A 20,727-nucleotide genomic window follows, 5' to 3' on the forward strand; every position below is an offset into this window, starting at 1 on the left:
TGTTTGCTTATTTGTTAACAAGCTTCTGTCAGAGAGTGTGTGCTGCCTCATCTCCATTCACATATTTAATGCAATCGGGGAATGAACAGAAGGGCTCTACTGACCCAGCGGGCCAGCACCCAAGGACAAATCAGGACGGTGGAACCAGGGTGCCCCAGTGGAGATAATTTCCTCATTATTTAGTTAGTTTGAACATCAGCTTCAGTAAGTCCAATGACCACTGCTTTTTTGCCTTTTATCTCTACTAGATTGTCCAACTTAAATGCCCAAGACTTAGTCATTCTTTCTAATACAGTTAGCTAAAACAGCATCATGTTCGTGAAATAACTTCTCAAGGTAACGGTGTCTGCACAGCTTTAGAACGAGTCATGCCAGAGTTGAACTAAAGTAGGTTAGGTACAAATCTTAGTTAATTAGATTCATTTTTCATAGATGTCTTTCCCTTGGGGAAAATCGAAGAGATCATTTTTTTAAATGGGTTTGTAGAAAATCGTTTTTGTATTAAAATGCATTGGAAGGACCCAAGTCCGTTTGGAAGAAAAGAACAAGGCTTAGCATGGGAAGAGAAACATTATAAACACTATAATTTTCTTTACCCAAAATGTATATTAATGTCTTTTTCATTACTTTATATATTCATTTTTTAAACCCATTGATGTGATGTTTTCTGCAAACTACACTTTCCTAATCTCATGTCATTCCAAGAGATGACCAGAGGGGGGCACTAGAAGACATTTTTTCACCGGGGACGGAAATTCATCACTTGCCCTCTCAACCCAAGGCAAGGAAAAACCAGAGCCGTTTCTTTACTGGGGTCGTGGTGCATCTTTTCCCTGGCATTCAGAGTTTAGCTGTGATTTTCCCTCACCTGCAGAGGTCCTCAGGATCCCCTTAGAAAGCGGCTTTTCTAAGTTTGGAGAGCTCAGTCCTGACATCTTTTGGGTCGGCATGTTTTCCTTCTAGACTAGCACTGTTGAAGAAGAGTGGTGAGGAAGACTGGAGGAACAGACTTAACCGGAAGCAGGAGTACGGCAAAGCATCTGCCGCTGGCAGCCTGCACATCCAGGAGGTGGAGCAGTCACTTAAACAGAAGGTAACGCTCTCCTTCCATGTTAGGAAGAAGCATTCTGACTCCCCTCACATCTGGGATGTGCCTGGAGACACGCCTGCCTGGCTCACTGATCCCTCTCACAGAGCGTCAGTGTTTTCTTGCCCTTAGGCTAAACACCCAGTCTGTCTCAAAGTTGCTTAAACCCATCAAAAGATCAAATCTTAGGATCTCATGGACCTGATCACAGCGTCAGGCATCAGGCCTCAGTGAGCAGGGGCCTAAGTTTCAAACTGTGCCCAGTTGAAAACTTTCTCAAGTGAAGTGTGGCTTTAGAATGTGGATCAAATGAAAAACGTTAATTCCCTACTAACAGCCATAAGTTACATTTAATATACGGCCCTGAATTTCCTCGGCAGAGATTCAAGACCTAAGCATAGAGCACAAGGACATCACTGTGGTCTGTGCAGCCTGCCCACAATGAGGAGCGTGCCTTTTATGGGGTGTGCAGTAACATATGTTACCAGTTTAAACAAAGTCACGTCAGACGTGGTGCTCAGTGCTCACAGCATTTTGTGTGCAAGAGCCCTGGTGAGCTGTGAGGTTAACTGTAATGACAGCCTTTGGCCAGCTTTGCACACTTTCAGAACCGGTGGTGACATCATGCTGCCTGGTGCTGCAGCTCCAAATGCACTCAGGACCAGAGGTGCGGTGACAGTGACAGCGAGTGAGCCAGGCCTGCTGGCCAATGCCTACTGTTTAAAGTCTTCCAATAGAAAAGAAAAAATCGCTCCAGCTGGCTGGTCACTTGGACCTCTGGTAGTTCTAAGTGACGGATCTGACACCAACTGTGCTGGTCCACACTTGCAGTCCCGGCTAGGCTGGAGGCAAAGGTCAGAGGATCACCTAAGCTAGGAGCTCAGAACCAGCCAGGGCAAGAGCGGAAGGGCCCATCTCCAAAATGAAGCAAAATAAGCATCTGTGAAAGACAGAAATTATGAGTGTGACTTGTACACACTGAGGAACTTATATAAAATGGAGAGTCCACAAACTGAGTCAGGAGTGCTGGCTCAGCTTGACTGGAACCTCTGCGTCTGCCCAGGGGACACTGCAACAGCAATCTGAATTCTCTTTAGGGTTCCAGATAATGACTAAGACATTTCATCTCAGCCGTGGATGAAGCTCTCAGCCAAACGTAGAACATTGCAGTGTATACAGGTGATAGGTAGATTTCAAGGAAAAAGCTGGGTCCATCCAAGACGGTGCTGTATCCGTGGCCCACAACTTTATTTCAAGGAACTTTGCAGCTGGAGAGCCCTGACCTAGCAGCATACGGCACAGGGTTCAATCCCCAGCACTGACAAAAATAGAATCTTGAAACAACTTCAACACAGACTTCAACATAGGTCTCCTGTAGCCAGGTGAAAATAAAAATGAAACTAAAAAGCACAGAAAAAGGTAGATTTCCCAAGCGTGGTGCTGCAGGAGATCGAGTCGGAATTGCTACACACAGGGCTGAGCTTTGGAGAAGTCCAGAGGTGTCGGCTCCCCCTGCAGTTTTCCTCGGGGTCGGAAACCCGGTGACAGTGACCAGGGCTTGAGTGTTCACTGCTGTCTCTGGAGTCCTGGCTGCCACTGATGCTGCAGCCACCCTGGGCTCATTATTCCTGCCCTCCTCAGTGGCCTGGTCCACTTTGAAGTGCAACAATAAGCTCTTTGAAGTTATAAAAAGCCAACCTGTGCTGAGACCTGCATTGCTGACCTTGGGAAACCTCATGTTCAGTTGATGTCTCGTGGTTTTCAGCTGGCCGGTGACAGCCCCAGGGATCACTCCTTCCTAGGGACTGGAAGTGTATTTCACAGACCCCTGCCCTGTGCTCAGGTGTGGTAGACCAGGTGTCTGATGTGAAGAATGGCCTCGTGTGATCGCTGCCCTGGAGCAGGAATGACACTGGATGTTTGCACACAGCTGGGGCTTGTGCATGGGTCCTTCTAAACCTTCCCCGGCAGAGCTGCTCTGAGGACAGGACCAGAAACTTCTGTTCTTCCCACGGGGGGTAGAAAGGAGCTGGATTCCTGGTCAGGGCATCACTTCCTTCCGAATCTGTGAATTCACCAAACAGCAGATATCCATGGTTTCCGGACATTCTAGAGCCCATCCTCCCTGACCCGAGTTGCAGCTGTGCGAACACAGGAGTGGCGGGCCGGCCTATGGCCCAGGAAGTCAGTGCCATGGCCCCCAGGAAACCCATACTTCATGTGGGTCAGCCCTGGCCAGTGAAAGTGTAATGGGAGCCTCACGGGAACTCATATGCTCCAAGAGCCACATTTAGAAAGAGAACAGGAAAGGACTGAGAATCTGTGGCTTTTCTGATTCTGTCAAAAGGGCTGTTCCATAAGGAAAGGCTTCAAGGTGCATCTCCTTTGGAGTCCTATTTGGTAGAATGGCCTCATTTCAGGCCATGAATACCTTTTGGAGAACCAAGAGTTTTCCTTTGGGGTCTGAACTTTCAGTTGGGCCTCAGGGAAGATGGAGCTTGCAAGCAGTTTCTGGCTTTCCGGTTCACTCCTCCCAGTCGTCAGATTGGTGGTCTGCGAAGACCCCTGATTATCTGCCTCACCTAGGTCCTTCCTTTTCCTCCCACGGCTGCCACCCTTCTTGTCCTTCTGCTAGGTTTAATCTGGGCCAGAGCTAGCTTTGACTCCCTGTAGCATACATAGTTAGTTCCAAAGCAGCCAGGCCCTGGGTTTGTAGATTTGGCCTGGTCCACACCATGTGTAACACGTGCTCTTGAGCATGATTTGTGTGCCATTTTCTCGAGTTAACTCATTCCATTAGAGAGGGAAAAAGAAATGAGACAAAAATCTTAAAGAAGTTCAGCCAGAGCCTCTTTGTTACAACCAAATTGCAGGTTGCAAAAAAATCGTTTTAAATCCCAACCCTAGATCAGCCTGTTTGATGTTACAGCATCCATGGGAACCCTCACATCCTCTCGTTAAGACAAATATCCAGGGGCTGGGGTGTAGGTCAGTGCAGAGAACTTGCTCTACCAGTAAGAGGCCCTGGATCCTATCCTTAGCACTTCATGGGAGGAAAAAGTTGATCTGTGCTTAAGCAGGGAAGGGTAGTGCAAGCCTATAGTCTCAGCTATTCAGGAGGCTAAGGCAGGAGGATCTCAAGTTTGAGACTAAATTGGGCAAGTTAGCAAGACCCTGACTCAAAATAAAAAGGTCTAGGGCTGTAGTTCAGAGGTAGAATGTTTGCTAGCATCCATTCAATCCCCAGTAATTAAAAAAAAAAAAAAGAAAGAAAGAAAAAAAGATAATCATCTGGTAATCCAGAGTATCTGACATTTCCTGGGACATTAAAAATCCTGCACTTGTTTGGTGCAGCCCTTTTAATTGTTCTGTATTTTGAGACAGGGTCTCACTAAGTCACAGAATTGTCCAGGCTGGACTCAAATCTACAGTGGCCTTGCCTCAGCCTCCGAAAGTGCCGGGATTACAGCAACGGGCTGCCCCACCCAGCTTGTTTCTGAATCCCAGATGAGGACTTCAGGTCCTGCCCGGTCAGGAGTGCCCCTGAGATCGAGGACATCTAATAAGTTCCCGAAAACCCGAGGGCACAAATCTGCCACGCTCACCTTCCCTCTGTCACTGCAATTCCAAGTCAGAAGTGAGGGGCAGGAGGCTCCCAGAGCGAGGCTGGTACCATGGCCTCCAGGGAGAGGACCCCGGCCCGGCTCAGGGATGAGTCTCGTTGGGGCACCGCAATGTGAGCACTGCATGCTTCCCACTGAGCCGGGCTGAGCACTTGGAAATGACTGCCCCAACCAGACTCCTCTCCAACCTCTGCCGCGTTTGCATTTGTCGCTGCCTGTAGGAAGAAGGAGGAGTCACAGAGGACAGCGCCGAGTGTAATCTGCTCTGGGTAAGCCCCTCTGGCAGGCGCCCTTCTGTAACCACACAGCGGCTCCCCGGTGTGTGCAGAGCCCGAGAGTCCCGAAAGAGAAGGCTGAAGAAAGGCGGACCCTGGAGAGAATCCTGAGTGGGTCCTCCCAGAACAAGGACAGCCGGGGCCTTTGGTCTGGGAACCTGTTCATGTCCGCGTGGGAGAGGCTCCTCCCTCTGCGCAGCAGCAGTCACTGCTGGGCGTACTCAGTTCCAGGTCCCAGGGCCCAGCCTGTCCTCTCTTCAGGAATCTGGGAGGCAGGGCTCCCTGGACAGAACTGACTGTCACAGTAGGAAAATTTAAATTGCCTAAAAAGAAAGTCAGAGGGAAGTCCCTGCCTGACAGCTAACGCCGCCCTGGCCTCGCCTCTCCTCGCCTTGCCCTGTGGTCCTAACTCTGGTCACAGATACTCCTTCAGTGCCTCCTGTCGGGTTTTCACATCCCAGGCAGGATACAGCCTCTGTCCAGCCACAGAGCAAATCCTCTGCCCCTGGTTCGAAGGCGAGGTTTTATGCTAATGTTAAAACTGTCCGTTGCCGTGTTGGTTGCCTTCTCTGTGACTGTATCATGTGAACAGCGGCAGTCTCATTATCTCATTCAGTTCCTGCACACACACTGCACTGGCTGAACTGATCCTCGTAGTGTTAGCGTCGAGGCCCAGCCCGCCTGAAAAGAAGCCCAATCACTATGAGTACATTAACTTTCTGTTAGAGAAGTCATCGTTACTGTCTCTCCCCACCAAGCCCAGCTCGGACTTTTAGGGAGACCCAATGGTATGAATTCACCCCAGAGCCGTGGAGCTGGTTTCAGGGGAAAGTTTCCCCTTTCAGTCTCCAAGCTTTAAATCCTGTCAGGAGCCTGCTGAGTGCTCCTGAGCGTTCACTGCCCCAGCTCGGTGAGGGTGTTGTCTTGTTGGCTTCATAGAGTTCGTGGGTATGGTAGAGGACTCCGGGGTGTGTAAGGGACGGGAAGGAACACAAGGTGAGAAGTGGCCATCTGCTGTGATCAGGTCACAATTGTCCTGGTCAGTGAGGAGCCACAGCCCCTTCCCACCTACCCACTCTCCCTCATCTGAACCCTGCCCTGAACCTGGCCTGGGCTGATTGATATGTGATCATTTTTAAAACTAAAAATATTAGCAGTTGTTTTCTGTTCCCCTTGAAATGTTCTTGGTGTCACAATAGCAGTGAAAAGTAACCACATCACTCCCATGGTCCTGGTCTCCATGTCAGTCTGCTTTCCGTCCCTGTGCAGAAGCACCTGAGACAATCGGTTCATGAGGAGGCAAGGCTCAGTTTGGCTCACTGTTCACGGGGCACAGTCTGTGGTCAGCTGGCTCCATGACTGTGGGCCACGGTGAGGCGGAACATCATGGTGAGAGCGTACGGCAAGCGGACTTCTTCGCCTCACGCTGGGTAGGAAGTGAACAGAGAAAGGAAGAGGCAGGGCCCCTGTGTCTGCTTCAAGGCCACGCCGTGGTGGCCCAACTCCCTCCCACTAGGTCCTGCCTCCTAAGGGTTCCGTCACCTCCCACTAACTGCACAGGCCACTGAGCAAGCTGTGCATACCCGGGCCTTCGGGAAACACTTCAGGTCCAAACCGCAATAAACACCCTCCTCCCGTGGGACAAGCCCCAGCGGCTTCCCTGAGGCCTCGGTCCCCGCATCGGAACTGAGGCTTTTGACCTCTTGGGCTGCACCCCACTAGCGGCATCCTGGTGGCGCTGGCCCTTCAGGACCAGCAATGGTGGGGCAGGACGCTCAGGTGTCGCATGTGAGGCTCACAGGAGAGGGGTCTGCTGGGTCCCCCTGTCTTCCTGTGCCTCGTCGCAGACAGGAACTCCCCGCTTCTCCGTGAGTGGCTGCTTTGCCCTTGTGCTCTACACATCGCATGTACATAGAGATAGAGACAAAGACAACTAGCTTCAGTGCAGTTTTGGGTTCAGGTTCACAACTAAATCGAACAGGGTTTCTGCACACCCCAGCCTTCCTGCACCAGCCCGCTCCACTGTCGGTGTCTCACACGACAGTGACATTTGTACAGTTGATAAACCTAGTGACATAGCACCCGAAGCCCATGATTTACATTAGGGCTTTTTTGGTGTACATCCTCTTGGTTTTGACGTAACGACCTGTGTCTCGTTCCACTGCCTCGGGCCTCTGTGCTTCACCTGCTCATCTCTCTCTCATACCCTAATTTTTGTCAGTCGCTATCGTTTTATCATGGTTTTGCCTCTTTCGGGATGTTGTAGAGTTGGACAGACAGTGGGTAACTTTGGCACGCTGCCTTCATTTACTTCATAGATGCATGTTGGGTGCCTGTGTCTTTTCAGGCCCTGATAGTTCATTTATGTTTAGATGTGGATGTTGTTCGGTTGTTCTGGTTTACCACCATTTACTTGGCTATTTGCCCACGAAGGAGCACTTTGGCAGTTATGGAGAAAGGTGCTCTGCACCTCCGTCTGCAGGATTTTGTTCAGATGTACGTTTTCAACTCCTTTGGAATATTGAAGAGTGCGATTGCTCTATCATATGATAAGAATATCCCTAAGAAACCTCCGCCCTCTCTTCCAAAGTGGCTCTGCCATTTTGCATCCTCACCAGCAGTGAATGTTCTTGCTCCATGTCTTTGGCAGGATTTGGTTTTGTCAGTGTTTAAGAGTTTCATCATCCTAGTAGGTGCGTATCTGTGTCTCGTTGTTATAGCTTGTATATCCCTGATGACATGATGGTGAGTATATTTGCTTAACTTGTGTCTGTATTCACTGGTGAAATATCTGTTTCAGATCCTTTACCTATTAATCTGGTTGTTTTCTTATTGCTGAATTTTAAAATTTCCCTGTATATTTTTGGATAATAGTCCTTTATCAGCTATGTTTTAAAAAATATTTTCTCCCATCTGTGGTTTGTCTTACTCTTGTCAGTATCTTCCACAGAGGAAAAATTTTTATTTTCATGGAAATCCATTTTATCAATTTTATTTCATGTCTATGCCTTTGATATTTTATCTAAAAAGTGATCAGTAAACCCAAGGTCGCCTACGCTCATGCTTTTAATAGTTTCTAGGAGGTTTTTAGCTTTAGCTTTGCATTTTACATTCAGGTCTGTGATCCATTTTGAGTTAATATAATACCATTTGGCAGATTTGGCGGGGGCTGAATGTCCAGTATTTCCAGGATTGTGTTGAATTGCACTTTCTCCTTTCTGGGTCTTTTATCCTGTTCCACTGATCTAGTCATCTGTTCTTTCACCACGTTACACAGTTTTAATTCCTATAGTTTTATAATACTCCTTAAAGGTCAGACTGTACATCCTCCAACACTGTTCATCTCTTCCAATTTTCTGTTGGCTGTTTTGAGCCTTTTCCCTCTCCATATAAACTCTACAGCACTGGAATTTTGCTAGGGGTTGCATTAAATTTATAGGTCAAGTTGGGAAGAACTGACATCTTGAAAAAACAGTTTTCCTCTCTATGAACATGGACTATCTTTCACATATTTTTAAGTTTAAAGAAAAATAACATTTACCAAAAGCAATTTGTTTTATTACTTCAAATTTTAATTTTTAGATTCTATACATTTACTTCATAGCAATTTTTCCAGATAAATTGAAACGTTTTTAAACCAGTTAGGTGGTGATAGATCAGTGCTATCCTCTAAGATAGGATCAGCCCTTCGCTTTTCTCCAGCAGTTCTAGTGCCTTAATTTTAAGTGAGAGAAGAAGATAGAGTGCTGGACACTGCACGAGCTTCACCTAGAAATGTCTCTGCCCGCGTCAGTGTTCATCCTGCCCTTCCTCTTAGGCGGCCAGGCTGCACTGAGTAAGCCTCTGCTTTCCTGCTGTCCTTTAAGAGCTGTTAGGTATATGGATCCATGGCTACTCTGAGGCCAGAGCAAGGCCTGTGGTGTTTGCTCCCTCCTTTCTGCAGACCACTTGAGACTTTGTGCCCTGATGGTAGACTGAAATCTCTCTTAAGGGGAAGCAAAGCTAACTTTCTTTAATAGTGCCCAGAATTTTTACCCTTGGCCTTATTTCTGTTGCTTATTTCTGGGACCATTCTACTCTAGCTGAGTCTAACTGGATGTAATAAAAAGCTGAAACATCAGATCACATTTCCTTTCTCTGAAGCATTCCACCCGTGGGAGAGTTTTACCCTGAGGCTCGCCCTACTCCCAACACTGCAGGTTAATCTCTCTCGTTGTATCACGTCCCCATGTACAAAATATGCAGTGAGAGTCTCCACGGTTTCTCAGTCTGTGCAGAGAGAAGCAAACCAGCAGCAATCGCATGGTGCCTGGAAGACATTCCTAGTTGATCCTTCGGATGGTCTCAGTCGGTGTTCTACTAAGTGGCCCTTTGTCTCCCCAGCTGTTTCTCTAACTTGTACACACACACACACACACACACACACACACACCCTATACTCCCCATCTCTTCCCACCACAATTATTGAGGTCTGTATTTGACAGCATGAATTATAGGTGGGATAGTCTTCCTCAGCTCTGTCTTACTATCCCAGATAATCCTAAATATTTATGATTGAACCATGGGAATTGACCTAGTACAGCACTTGCTACTATATGTGTTATGTTTTCCTCTAAATGCAAGGAAAGAAAAATTCAGAAAAACAAGAAAGTAGTGAATTTTTTTAGATTAAAAATGTAAATGGACAGATCCACCTTGTTCTCATATTTTGAGCTGTAAAATTTAATAGTCACTTGTGATAAATTCTTCTATGAATATACAAACTTTGTATTCTTTAGAGCCATGTAAAGCAGATGAAAGGAATCATTCACTAAGTTGCCAAATGAAGTAGAAACTTCTAAGGAAATGAAACTTTTATGTTTAATATTATCTTTATGAGGGGAGTAAAAATATCTCTTCCTGACCCAGGTCTTTCAAAAGAATGGAAGCTTTACATTCTGTGGTGGCCATGTCACCCCACGTCATGTCCCTTGTGTCCATGCAGGGGTTCAGGGGTGCCCGGGGCCTTGGGGAGGAGTTGCTGCCTCAGGGTGTCTTGTTTCTGGGTGTGAGAATTTACCACAGGACAAGTGATGCCTGGACCTTGGGACGAGCCAAAGTTCTTGACACTTTACACTTTTTTTTTAAAATATTTTAAGCCAAGTATTTTATTGGTTTGATTCACCTTTACTCCTAAAACCATATTTTCAGAGAAAACTTAGCCTTGCTTAAATTTCACGAGGGCTTCCTGGCAAGTCAGCCTTACAGTTTATTCAATATGGGTGTTTGATTCAGAGTATTCCTTAGAATTAGTCTTCTTGTCAATCATGAGCAGGAAAGTTCAGGACAAAGTTTTTGGGTTTTCAAAGGCTTTTGATAGCCCTTCAATGATACAGTTTAAAACTTTACTAGGCAGGGCACTCTCTTACATCCTTTCCAGATTCACCAGCTGTTGACATTGGTTTCTGCTCCCCATTCCTCACCCTGGCCTAATCTCAGCCCTTCTGCCCTCTACCTGTCCCATCTCATGTGTGTGCACGTGTGTGTGTGTGTGTGTGTGTGTGAATCTAAATTTATTTACACCCTAAACCATGTACAAGTAGTTTGGAGACATGATCCTTTCAATACCTCAATGCGTGTTTTCTAAAGTCAAAAATATTTCACCCCATAGCCACATACTACAGCGAGCAACATGAAGAACATAAAAGTGACACCACGTTTATGCCACATCCACGTTCTTGTGTCGGTTTACCCCCAACCAGGTCCTATGAAGCCCCGCAACATTTAGGATCCAAGGCAGAGCCTGTGTTGCATTGTCTTACTTCTTTAGGAAAAGATTTCTAATCTAATTACCTTAAATTACCAAGGACATCTCAGTCACTTCTGGCTGCTGTCACTTCTATGACTTTTTCTATGAAAAAGCCCTGTACAGGGAAGATTCATAAGTTAGTTGAGAGGGATATGTCCAGGTCTGAAACCAATGTCCATGAGTGCCGACCTGGTTTGATGCTGCTGGAAAGGAGACCAGATCACTTTCTTCTGTTACCCTCCCTCATTCCAGGGCAGCAAGAAATGGGCTGTGCTGGCCTCCGCTGTCTTCCATCCTTCCCGAGTCCAGGCACTGTTTCCCGTTAAGGGGCCGCAGATCACTTGCCTCAGTGGTGGGGTGGAAGTCAGAGTGCGCGGCTTGTCCTCCACTGTCTGAAGAGTTGCAGGATCACTTTGTTTTGCTGGGAGGGTTGGCAGAGGACACTGAGGAGAGCTCGGTTACAGTCCAAGAACGGCTCAGGAGGTGTCCTGGGGTCACAGGGAAAAGACAAACCCAGGAGGCCATCGCCAGCTTCCTGTCCTCGGAGTGGCTGCTGGTGGTGTCCGGGGAAGCTCTCTGGGCTCTTGGGAGGACCCGTTTGCTGCTCTTTCCCTCGCTAGGCATTGGCTCCCCGCTCCCTACTTCTTACCCTGTCCTGTGCCATGCTGGGCGGTGGCGCAGGCAGGGAGGGACACTGAAAGAGGAGGAGAGGAGCCCTGTCCTGACAGCACTGGGGGTGCCCCGAAGGGACCCACTCTTCCTCTCCCTCCCTCCTCCCTCTTGTCCTGTTGGCCCTGAGCCTGGGCCTCTGTCTCCTGCCTCCTACTCCTCCGCGTCTGTCTGCTTCTCCTCGGTGGCCCCTCCAGCCTCCCTCCCCTGAGCTCTACTTGTCCCCAGCCATGCATCAAACAGGGTCACCAGTAGCTTAGAACCCGAAGGGGACCTCTGCAGACCCGGGCCGGAACTTCCCACGCACTTTGAAGCAGGAAAGTTCTGTACCTGTGCGTCCTCCCTGTCAGCCACCTTCAGGGTGACCCGGGTGCCTGACTGCCCGCCGCACCCCTGCTGGGCGGAGACGGCCTCTGCGGGCCTGGGCTGTAGGCCTCGCCCTCGGGACACCCCGTGAGGCGGGCACCTAGCCTGGGTTCGCCCAGACGGAGTAGCAGCAGCCTCACTCCCGCCTTCTGTGCCCGCTTCTTGGCCCAGGCAGGGCCGCGGCAGGAGTCACACCTCTGTCACGCTCCCTTCCTTCCGCTCTGATTCTCTCTCTCACACATTGTGCAAACAGCGGGTGTCGGAGAGTCGAGAGAGCCAGATGACGATCGAGGAGCGGAAGCGCCTCATCACTGTGCGGGAAGAGGCCTGGAAGACGAGGGGCAGAGGCGCCGCCAACGACTCCACCCAGTTCACGGTGGCTGGCAGGATGGTGAAGAAAGGTCAGAGGCGGCGGGCACGCTTGTGTGCGTGTGTGTGTGAGTGCGCATACACGCGCTGGTGTGCACACTCCCCGTGGAGGTGGGACACAATCTGTGAGTTCTCTGTGGTCTTTTGAGGTCGTTTTCAATTTTTCTTAGAAGTGTACATTTCCCGTGCACGATGCATACGTCCACGTGGGGCGCTGGGCAGGCACACAGGGCGCCTTGATCCTTTTTACTTCCCCTTCCCAGCGTGGTTCTGATGTCATGAATGTTCTCACTGTAGCTTCTGTGAATATGCCTCCCGGACACTTGTACTTCCGAGTCAGTTCATGTCATCTTCAGTGGAAGAAGCGTGACTCAACTTGTCAGTTTTTGCTTTTTTTTTTTTTTTTTTCTTTGTGGTGCTGCAGATCCAACCGCAACCGCACACCTGCTAGGCAGCCTCTCTACCACTGAGCTACACCCAGGCCTTTGACTTGTCACTATTTCAAAACATACCCATTCGGGAACTGAGTACAACTGTAGGTTTCAAAAGCAATTGCAAATCTGCTAATAAATCTCAGTCCTCTCCCATAATTATTTTTAAATTGTGTCCCGTTTCTTATGACTTGTCATCTGCTCATCCCAAGTAAGCCTTTAGCAATAGAGGAGTTTGTTGCCTCTCCCTTGTAGGCTAATTCCTAGGTCTCCTATCACAGCGGACTGCTCGGGTCTACAAAGGCCAGTTTCCAGATTTGTTTTAGTAGTTGTCTGAAGGAACCTTCCATGCACAGAGTGGGGTCTCCCTGCAGAAGCTCATTACTGAGTAGCAGTACTGGGGCTGCTCTGAAGCCTGCACCCAGACACCTCGTGACACTGACACGTGACATGCCATGTGCTTAGTGATGTCACCAGAAGGATTTCCATTCTGGGAGTGTTTGGGGCTTGATGCTGTGTCCTACAAGCACAGGTGTCCCTTTGTCATTGTATGCACTATGCATGTATCTTCATTTCCAAGCTATTATTTGAAAGCAAATTTCCTAAGTTAATGGCCAAAGTGTTCACATTTACTTAGTCTTAACATGTCATCAGCCCAGAGGTTTAGCATTCCTTTTACTCAGAACTTTTAGGGATTCTGACTTACTGCAGATACAACTTTGCAGAAGAAAGGAAGAGAAGGAGGGGGGAATCCTGAATTGTAGCTAACTGGAACCTTGGTGGAAGAATTCTTTCTAGCAGATCTAGTCTTACTTAATCTTAGAATTGTCGGGGAACCGCAGAGGACAACTTACACCCACAGAATGAGCCCACCTTTGACTGTTGCTCTCATCAGATCACAACCTATACGGTCACGAGTAACCCACTCTTATGAGCCCCGTTCCTCCACTAGCAAAGCAAACTGAGGGGCCGATGGGTAAACCCAGACGGAGCTGAGAAGTTCACTCAAAGCCTTCTGACTGCTGCTCTTGCTTGTATCCTGGTGACTTTCTGCATTGATTTCTTTTGTCCGCTCCCCTCTTAAAAATTGTAACATTTTTGAGTGAGCTCTTAACTATCCCGTCAGTACTGACATCAAAGGAAACAGACTTGCTCTGATGTAGGTTTGGATAACAGTTCTTACTCCTCAGTGCATGAGTTTGCTTTCCTTTTTCTTGAGTAAATCAGGGATATTCATGTAACACCTGCTATATGGCTTACTCAGGAAATACTTCTTTTTTTGCAATACTGGGGATCAAGCCCAGTACCTCGCACTTGCTAAGCAAGTGCTATAGCATAGAGCTATATCCCAAGCCCTCTGTACTTTTAATCTAATTTTTAAAACTGTATCTTATTTTTCTCATATTTGTTATGATCCTACTGGGCCATACATTTCACTTGAGCTTCTAGTTTTTTTTGATTTGCAGTTCCGTGACACCCAGCTTACGCTCACTGCAGAGCACATCAGCCCCTAAACACAGCAGCCACAGAGACTTCTCCTCTCACCTGCCCCAGGTGCCACCCAAGTGCCCTGTCACGAGCTGCCAGGAGGCTCACAGGATGGTGATTTCATCTGTCACCCAGGAACCTCTATGCCCCCAGCCTCGCTAAAGTGTCCTCCCCTGCGGTGCTCCTGGGGTCTGTGTAATAGTTAGCACTCCACGGGGTTTGTGATACTCCAGGAGTGGCCTGGAAGCAGGATACTGAAATGCACACTTTTGAATAAGAGAGATATGAAAGTATTCCCAGGGAGAATCTGGTTGCATCTGGAAGTCATTGAAAACAAATATGAAGAGGGCTTTGGTTTGCCTTAATATTTTGTAATTTGAATCAGTAAGTTCTCCTTCATCAGGGAAAAATCTTCCCACTGGGAAGTGTGCTGTCTTACCTCCTCTTTGGCAGTTCTTGGTGCTCTACCTCCTAGGTGGGCAGCAGGGGGCACCCACAGAAAATAGGAGCGCAGGCTCTGCCGGTACTCTGTAAGTCAGCCTCCTGAGTAGAGCCCTGTTCCTAACTGCGAGAGCTCAGGACTTCTCTGCTGCCGAACTCTTCCATGTCTCTCAAGCACCCTTTCAGTGGGGGTGATGTACTGCCCCACTCTCTGACTCTGAATGTTCCTGGCTTCTGTTACAGTCTTCAGGAAAGCTTGCTTTCTCATGGAAAACCTTTCAAGATCTGGTAACTGAAGCAAATTTTAAAACACGTACAGTATATTTGCAAATGGATATATACAAATATATGTATATGATTAATAAGTATTTTCAGAATATCACCTGAAACTTAAGCTATATATTGATAGTCTTCCTTAGAGTTTTTATGCTATGGTCCTTAGATTGCCAGCTCACAGGAGGAAGGAGCAGAGAAATTCATGCTGTTGTTTTTCCCTGTAGCAGAGAGTGGTTACACAACCTCTGGGTGTTCTTCAGGTGACACTTAAAAGGGCACCATCATCTAAGGACTTAACATTTACCACAAAGGAGAACATTAATATCATTTTCTTCATAAACACACTAATTACTTCCCTTTCCAATTTATTTCCTTTTAAATTAGGAAAAAATAATTATTATCGGGGCTGGGGATTTAGCTCAGTGGTTCGTTCACCTGCCTCACAAGCTCAAGGTCTGGAGTTCGATCCCCAGCACCAAAAAAACCAAAAAAACAAAAAACAAAAAACTTATCATTGTCTTTATTAAGCTTTCTTTTTCCAACTAAACCTCATCTCCATTCTGTAATTCCATTCTTTCCCTTTCATGTGTCCCTTACTCTTGGCCTTTCTAAGATTCCCATCCTGCCTTTCAGTGTACATCTGAGAAAGCACACTGGTGTGCAGCCACCCGGAGGTGAGTGTGCCCTCCACAATCACAAGTCACTGTGGCACATGCTCTCCTGTGTCTGTAAGGTCAGCGCTCTTCAGGTCATTGTCCTGTGTAGCGTCATGAGGCCAGACTGTCCTCACGTCCAGGGCTAGGGACGCTTGCTGGCTGGTGTGACACAGTTTACCCTCAACTTCCTCTGTGGGGAAAGAGTGCAGCTCACCCTCTTGTCAGCGGCACCTCCCACCCTTCAGAACTGAACACTGCTTTGGTCTGGGTGTATTCTGATCGCCTTGCACACTCTTATCCCATTTACACAACCCTGATACTTTTTCCCATGGCTTCATTGTTCATTTTGGAATATCAGCTTGGCAGCCACTTTCTCATCGGGAACAACAAACCCTGTGCACAGTGGATTGCCCCACGGCTGTGGGGCCTGCCGGTCACCCATGTGTGTGCGTGTGTGTGTGTGCATGCACGCACATGCACGCACAGGTACAGGCATAAGTTCTCATAAGTTGTCGTCTGCGCTGGGGCTCGTGAGGATGACTAGGGTCCTGGGAAGGTTTTAGGATGCTAAGTCTGCTCCACCGTCTACCTGCAGGTTTGGCGTCGCCCACGGCCATAACCCCAGTAGCATCCCCTCTTGGCAGCAAATCGAGGGGCACCACCCCAGTTTCCAAACCTCTGGAAGGTGAGTCACCAGGGTGCCCGTTGTGTCCTATTTCTGATTGGATGAGTCTCCAAGGACACGCTGTCACTGATGGTTTCTCCTTGCTTAGATATTGAAGCCAGACCGGATATGCAGTTGGAATCGGACCTGAAGTTGGACAGGCTAGAGACCTTTCTGAGAAGGCTGAATAACAAAGGTAGTTACCAGAAGCCAGAGGGCAGCTTTATTGGCTTGTACTCTTATAGTACACCATGATTTGTATTTTCAGTGAGGAACTAAGAAAACCCAAATAATCCTGCTCTTCCCTCAGGATCCCCAAATCCTAATTGACTGCTTTTTCTCCTCACTAAGTTGTCTTCCTTCTGTATAGATTTACTAATTCTTACTTTAGCGTTATCTTTGTTGCTGTCTTTCAAAAAGTGAAGTTTGGGTCAAGCCTGATAAAGTGTTCTGAGCTCTGATTTCCCAGTCTCCCAATAACGCATTTGTTTCAAAACCTAAATCTTTCAGCAGTCTTCAGATCAGAATTAGGAATTGAGTGATTGTGGTTTTAGCTCTGAAAATAATTATAAATATGCAAAATCAACATGATCTTGCATAACCTTCCCATTGTATCAGTTTTTAATAAGGAAAAAGCTGATATTCTTTCCTGAAAATCACAAATGATTTCTAAGAGAAAATGTTAATATATAGATATCGGGATAAATATTTCATTAAAAAGTCAACAGAGCCTACAAAAGAATAATATGCAAATACAAAAAAATGTTCAGTACATAAAACTTATCCAGTACTAGACATTGGGAGTCCGTGTTACTGTCAGTGACCCCTAGAAGGTTGAAAATAATAGAAAACAGTTTACTATAAGGCAGCAGGATAAAATTACTACAGTAACTGACCAGTAGGAATACTAACAGTGTGGACACGGAACAGTGATCTGGGACATGGTTAGAAAACAGCGATCGCAGCTAAAGCCAGTGCTCACCTGCTTCTGTAAATAAAGTTTTATTGGAACGCAGCTGTGGCTGTTTGTGAACCTGCTGTTAGTCTCCACTTTTGCACTAGAACAACAGAACTGAGTAGTTGCAACACTGGCCGTGTGGCTCCCTGTGCAAAGCCTAAAATATTGCTTGGTCTTCGGCAGCAAACCTTAGCTGACCCCTAAAATGGGACAAGGCAGAGGTTAGCTCTCCTGCAGTGTAGTAGAAAAAGGTGAGGCTCGGAAAGGCTCAGTGAACAGTGGGCAGAAAGGGCAGCCACCTTCTCCTGCCATTGCACTGGGTGGATTTGTTCCACTGCGGTGGTGACTTGTAACTTGTTACAAGGTTTAGTAGCAGTGATTGTTCTTTATAGAACTCTTACATTGTCTATCTGCTTGTTTATTCATAGTCGGAGAAACGGTGCTTACTGTCACTGGTAAATCCGTTAAGGAGGTGATGAAGTTGGATGATGATGAGACGTTTGCCAAATTTTACCGCAGCATGGACCACAACGCACCCAGGAGCCCCGTGGATCTGGATGAGGACTTTGATGTTCTTTTCGATCCTTATGCACCCAAGTGAGTCATTTCGGTCTCCACCTCTCCTTCCTTCACTGTCCCACATGGTCCTGAGCCACAGGACCGTGTTACTTTCACTGCCATGGAACTGTGGCAGCCACCGTCACTCTAGTGCCGGCTGCTCGGGGCCGGGGCGCCCAGAGTGGAACTGCTGCGGTCCAGGTCGCATCCAGGCAGACCGTGTGTGCCATAGACACATGCCCTGTCCACAGAAACAGTGACTCAAATGCTGCTGTGCCCTTTCTTAGCTTGACACCACTTAGCAGAGATGCTCGCACCTGTTCCGTGTGACGTGTTGAATTCTTACATCCGAAAACTCTTTGGATGGTATGAGTTCAAATTAGTACCAGTAAATAGAATATCAGGGAAAAGTGTGATTTTGCCTGCCTTACTGTATGCAGTCAGTAGATCTGCAGCTTTTCTCGATGCTAGCACTGCGCTCTCCTTACGTGAGAGCATCGTGAAGCCACCGAGGCAGCGGCACTGGCACCAGGATTCTGGCAGTTTCTGAGCACCAGAAAAATGCCTAAGTCACACCGGCTTGAGCAAAAGAAAGGTGTGGAAGGCTTTGCAGTTCAGGGGCTGGAAAGTGCAGTGTGACCTCAGCTCCCAGGGCTCACGGGAATTGGTCTCTCTGTGGCCATTGTCACGTGGACTGGCTCCATTCACGGGTGGCTCTGGTTCTGCGGGCCACAGCCACCTGGCCAAGCAGCACCCACAGCCTCTCTCCATGTGGCTTCAGCACAAATCCCACGTGTGCTGGGCATGGCTCGGTGGCCTCCTTGGTCTGTCCCGATGACATCCATTCCAGCCCATGATTAGAAGATGGGACCAGGACTGGCCAGAGCCAGGTCGGAGAGCATCCTGGGGCCATGGAGAGTGTGGGGCGGGCTCTCCCCAGGCAGAGTCAGGCGCTGTCTCCAGCAGCGGGGCACACACTGGGCAGGCTGTGCCCACAGCACCTGGCACGCGTTTTTCCCTTCCTACAGAACGGTCAGGGAAAGTCTCTTCTGGAAGTTTCTGTGAGCGGCTCCTCGTGCATTTTTGGCCTATTTTAGTTTGTTCAGTTTGTTTCATGGACAAATTGACATTTCAGCCTTAACATAATATTTGGGGTGTCTGTGTACTTGATTATTTAACCATTTCTCAATCTTCTCCCTCAGTGTTATTGTTTATATTGCTAATAATGTAAATAGATACGGATGTAATCAAAACATACAGTGAGTGTTTAAATTAAAAATTGTTTATTACAGCGAAAGATACCTTGCCGTTAATCCCCCTTAAAATACCCCCCACCATCTTAGTTACTTTTCTCTTGTTGCTGAGCCAAAATCCCAGACACCCCAAGTTGAGGGACGAAAGTTTTACTTGGCTCACAATGCGCACAGGTTTCAGTCTGTAATTGGCTGGCTCCAAGGCACTGTGGCTGGAAGAGGGGCAGGCAGAGCAGGCAGGAGGCAGCAACCACAAGCAACAAGTGATGACTGCCTTTCTGTCCCTTCCACCTTACCCAGGCTGCCCACCCTTAGGTCGGCATCACTCACACCCTCACCCTAGCGTCACACCATGAATCAGTCCCAGCATCACACACCTAGATCCGGCCACCTCCGAGAAGCCCCACCTCCGACCACACAAGGCTTTGGGGGGGACCTCTCGGCAGACACAGCCGTCACACCCTCCCTAGAGATACTGTGCTTGTGCTCCTGAAGCGGTTCTGGAAATCCTCTTTGATGAATGTCTTCAGTGCAGTGCTGTGGTTCCCTTTGTGCCCTGAGTCTACTCAGAATGTTTAGCTCCAAGATCACGTTGACTCTGGAGAACAGCCGGGAGACTCACGGTGCCAGACCCGAGAGTAAGGTGAGGAGGGAAACGCGTGATGATTTTCACAAGCCTGCTTTCCGTTGAACAGCACGCAGTGGTAGCATTCGCTGTGTATTTTGTCACAACTCCTAAAGACACTCATGAAAGAGAACTTCCTGGACTGCTTCAAAAAGTGACAAGAACAATGGGATAGGTGTGTTCAAAGCAAGGGGAGGATTCTGAGGAAGGTTGATGGCAGTGTGTCTTTTCCTATAATAAAAGTTTTATTTAAACACTCACCATATATTTTAAGTGCCCCCTGTGTGTGTTTACACTAATGCACACACAGACGCACGCACCATGGTGTTGCACAGACCCTGCACACTTGGAAGCTGAGTGTGGTGACCGTGTCCGCCACCTCCCCACGCTTCCCTTCCGTGCAGGGAGTGAGAAAGTTCCGGGGTCGCGGTGTCTGGGCCGGCGGGCCTGTTTCATTTCCATCCATTATTCACGGTTGTAGTTCTTTCTCTCGGGGCCCACGGAGGAGCGGAAGCTCACCGTGGAGGGTGTGAGGGAACTGAAGCTGTGGTGAAGATCGTCTGGTCCGGCGAGGAGGCGGTAGTTTGTGATTCTCGGGCGCTGGGGCTGCTGTTCCAGAGAGAACCGCGCCATAGGCCTGGGACAGGAAGGACAGCAGCTCCCTGGTCTTACGAGCTGCCTGGCGGTGGCTGAGCTGCCCCCTCAGGCACCACTGCCTCCGGCTGAGCTGAGGGAGGCTGCGAGGGTTCTGAGATCCTGCACACAGTGGACAGTGCTCCCTTTACCGCCCAGGCTCTGTGGTCCACCCGGGCAGTGGTGCCGGGAGGAGCCGTAAGCTTTGTGATGGCTGCGACACGGGCAGGAGCATTCGCAAGCTCAGGCCCAGCCTGGCCGCTTAGCTGCTTAGTGAGCAAGTAAAAGACTGAAAAGGGGCTCATTGTGAAGGTGCTGGGCTGACTAAGAGAGAAGCCAGGAACTACCGGCCTGGCGTGGTGCTGCTGACCGGACTGACCCGCTTGGCCCGCAGATTGACGTCCGCCGTGGCTGAGCACAAGCGGGCCGTGAGGCCCAAGCGCCGGGTGCAGGCTTCTAAAAACCCGCTGAAGATGCTGGCTGCCCGGGAAGACCTCCTTCAGGAGTACACGGAGCAGAGGCTGAACGTCGCCTTCATGGAGTCCAAGCGGATGAAGGTGGAAAAGA

At 48.4% G+C, this 20,727-nt stretch overlaps 1 protein-coding gene across 7 annotated transcripts in view; it reads left to right on the forward strand.

The window, feature by feature from the left end:
- The window catches only part of Svil (supervillin), an 85,729-nt gene that overhangs the window by 37,904 nt on the left and 27,098 nt on the right, over positions 1-20,727 (forward strand). For 5 of the 7 annotated variants that reach the window (XM_033765623.1, XM_010621338.3, XM_033765625.1 and 2 more), the window contains 7 exons: positions 964-1,093; positions 4,932-4,979; positions 12,062-12,209; positions 16,065-16,154; positions 16,243-16,329; positions 17,520-17,688; positions 20,555-20,727. In XM_033765623.1, coding sequence (XP_033621514.1) covers positions 964-1,093; positions 4,932-4,979; positions 12,062-12,209; positions 16,065-16,154; positions 16,243-16,329; positions 17,520-17,688; positions 20,555-20,727 — 845 coding nt within the window. The remainder of the gene's footprint in view (positions 1-963; positions 1,094-4,931; positions 4,980-12,061; positions 12,210-16,064; positions 16,155-16,242; positions 16,330-17,519; positions 17,689-20,554) is intronic. The other 2 variants (XM_019207093.2, XM_010621349.3) reach the window with 1 other exon arrangement.

Source organism: Fukomys damarensis, unplaced genomic scaffold (assembly GCF_012274545.1).
Source record: "Fukomys damarensis isolate Sample0158 unplaced genomic scaffold, DMR_v1.0_HiC HiC_scaffold_19, whole genome shotgun sequence".
Lineage (NCBI taxonomy): Eukaryota > Metazoa > Chordata > Mammalia > Rodentia > Bathyergidae > Fukomys > Fukomys damarensis.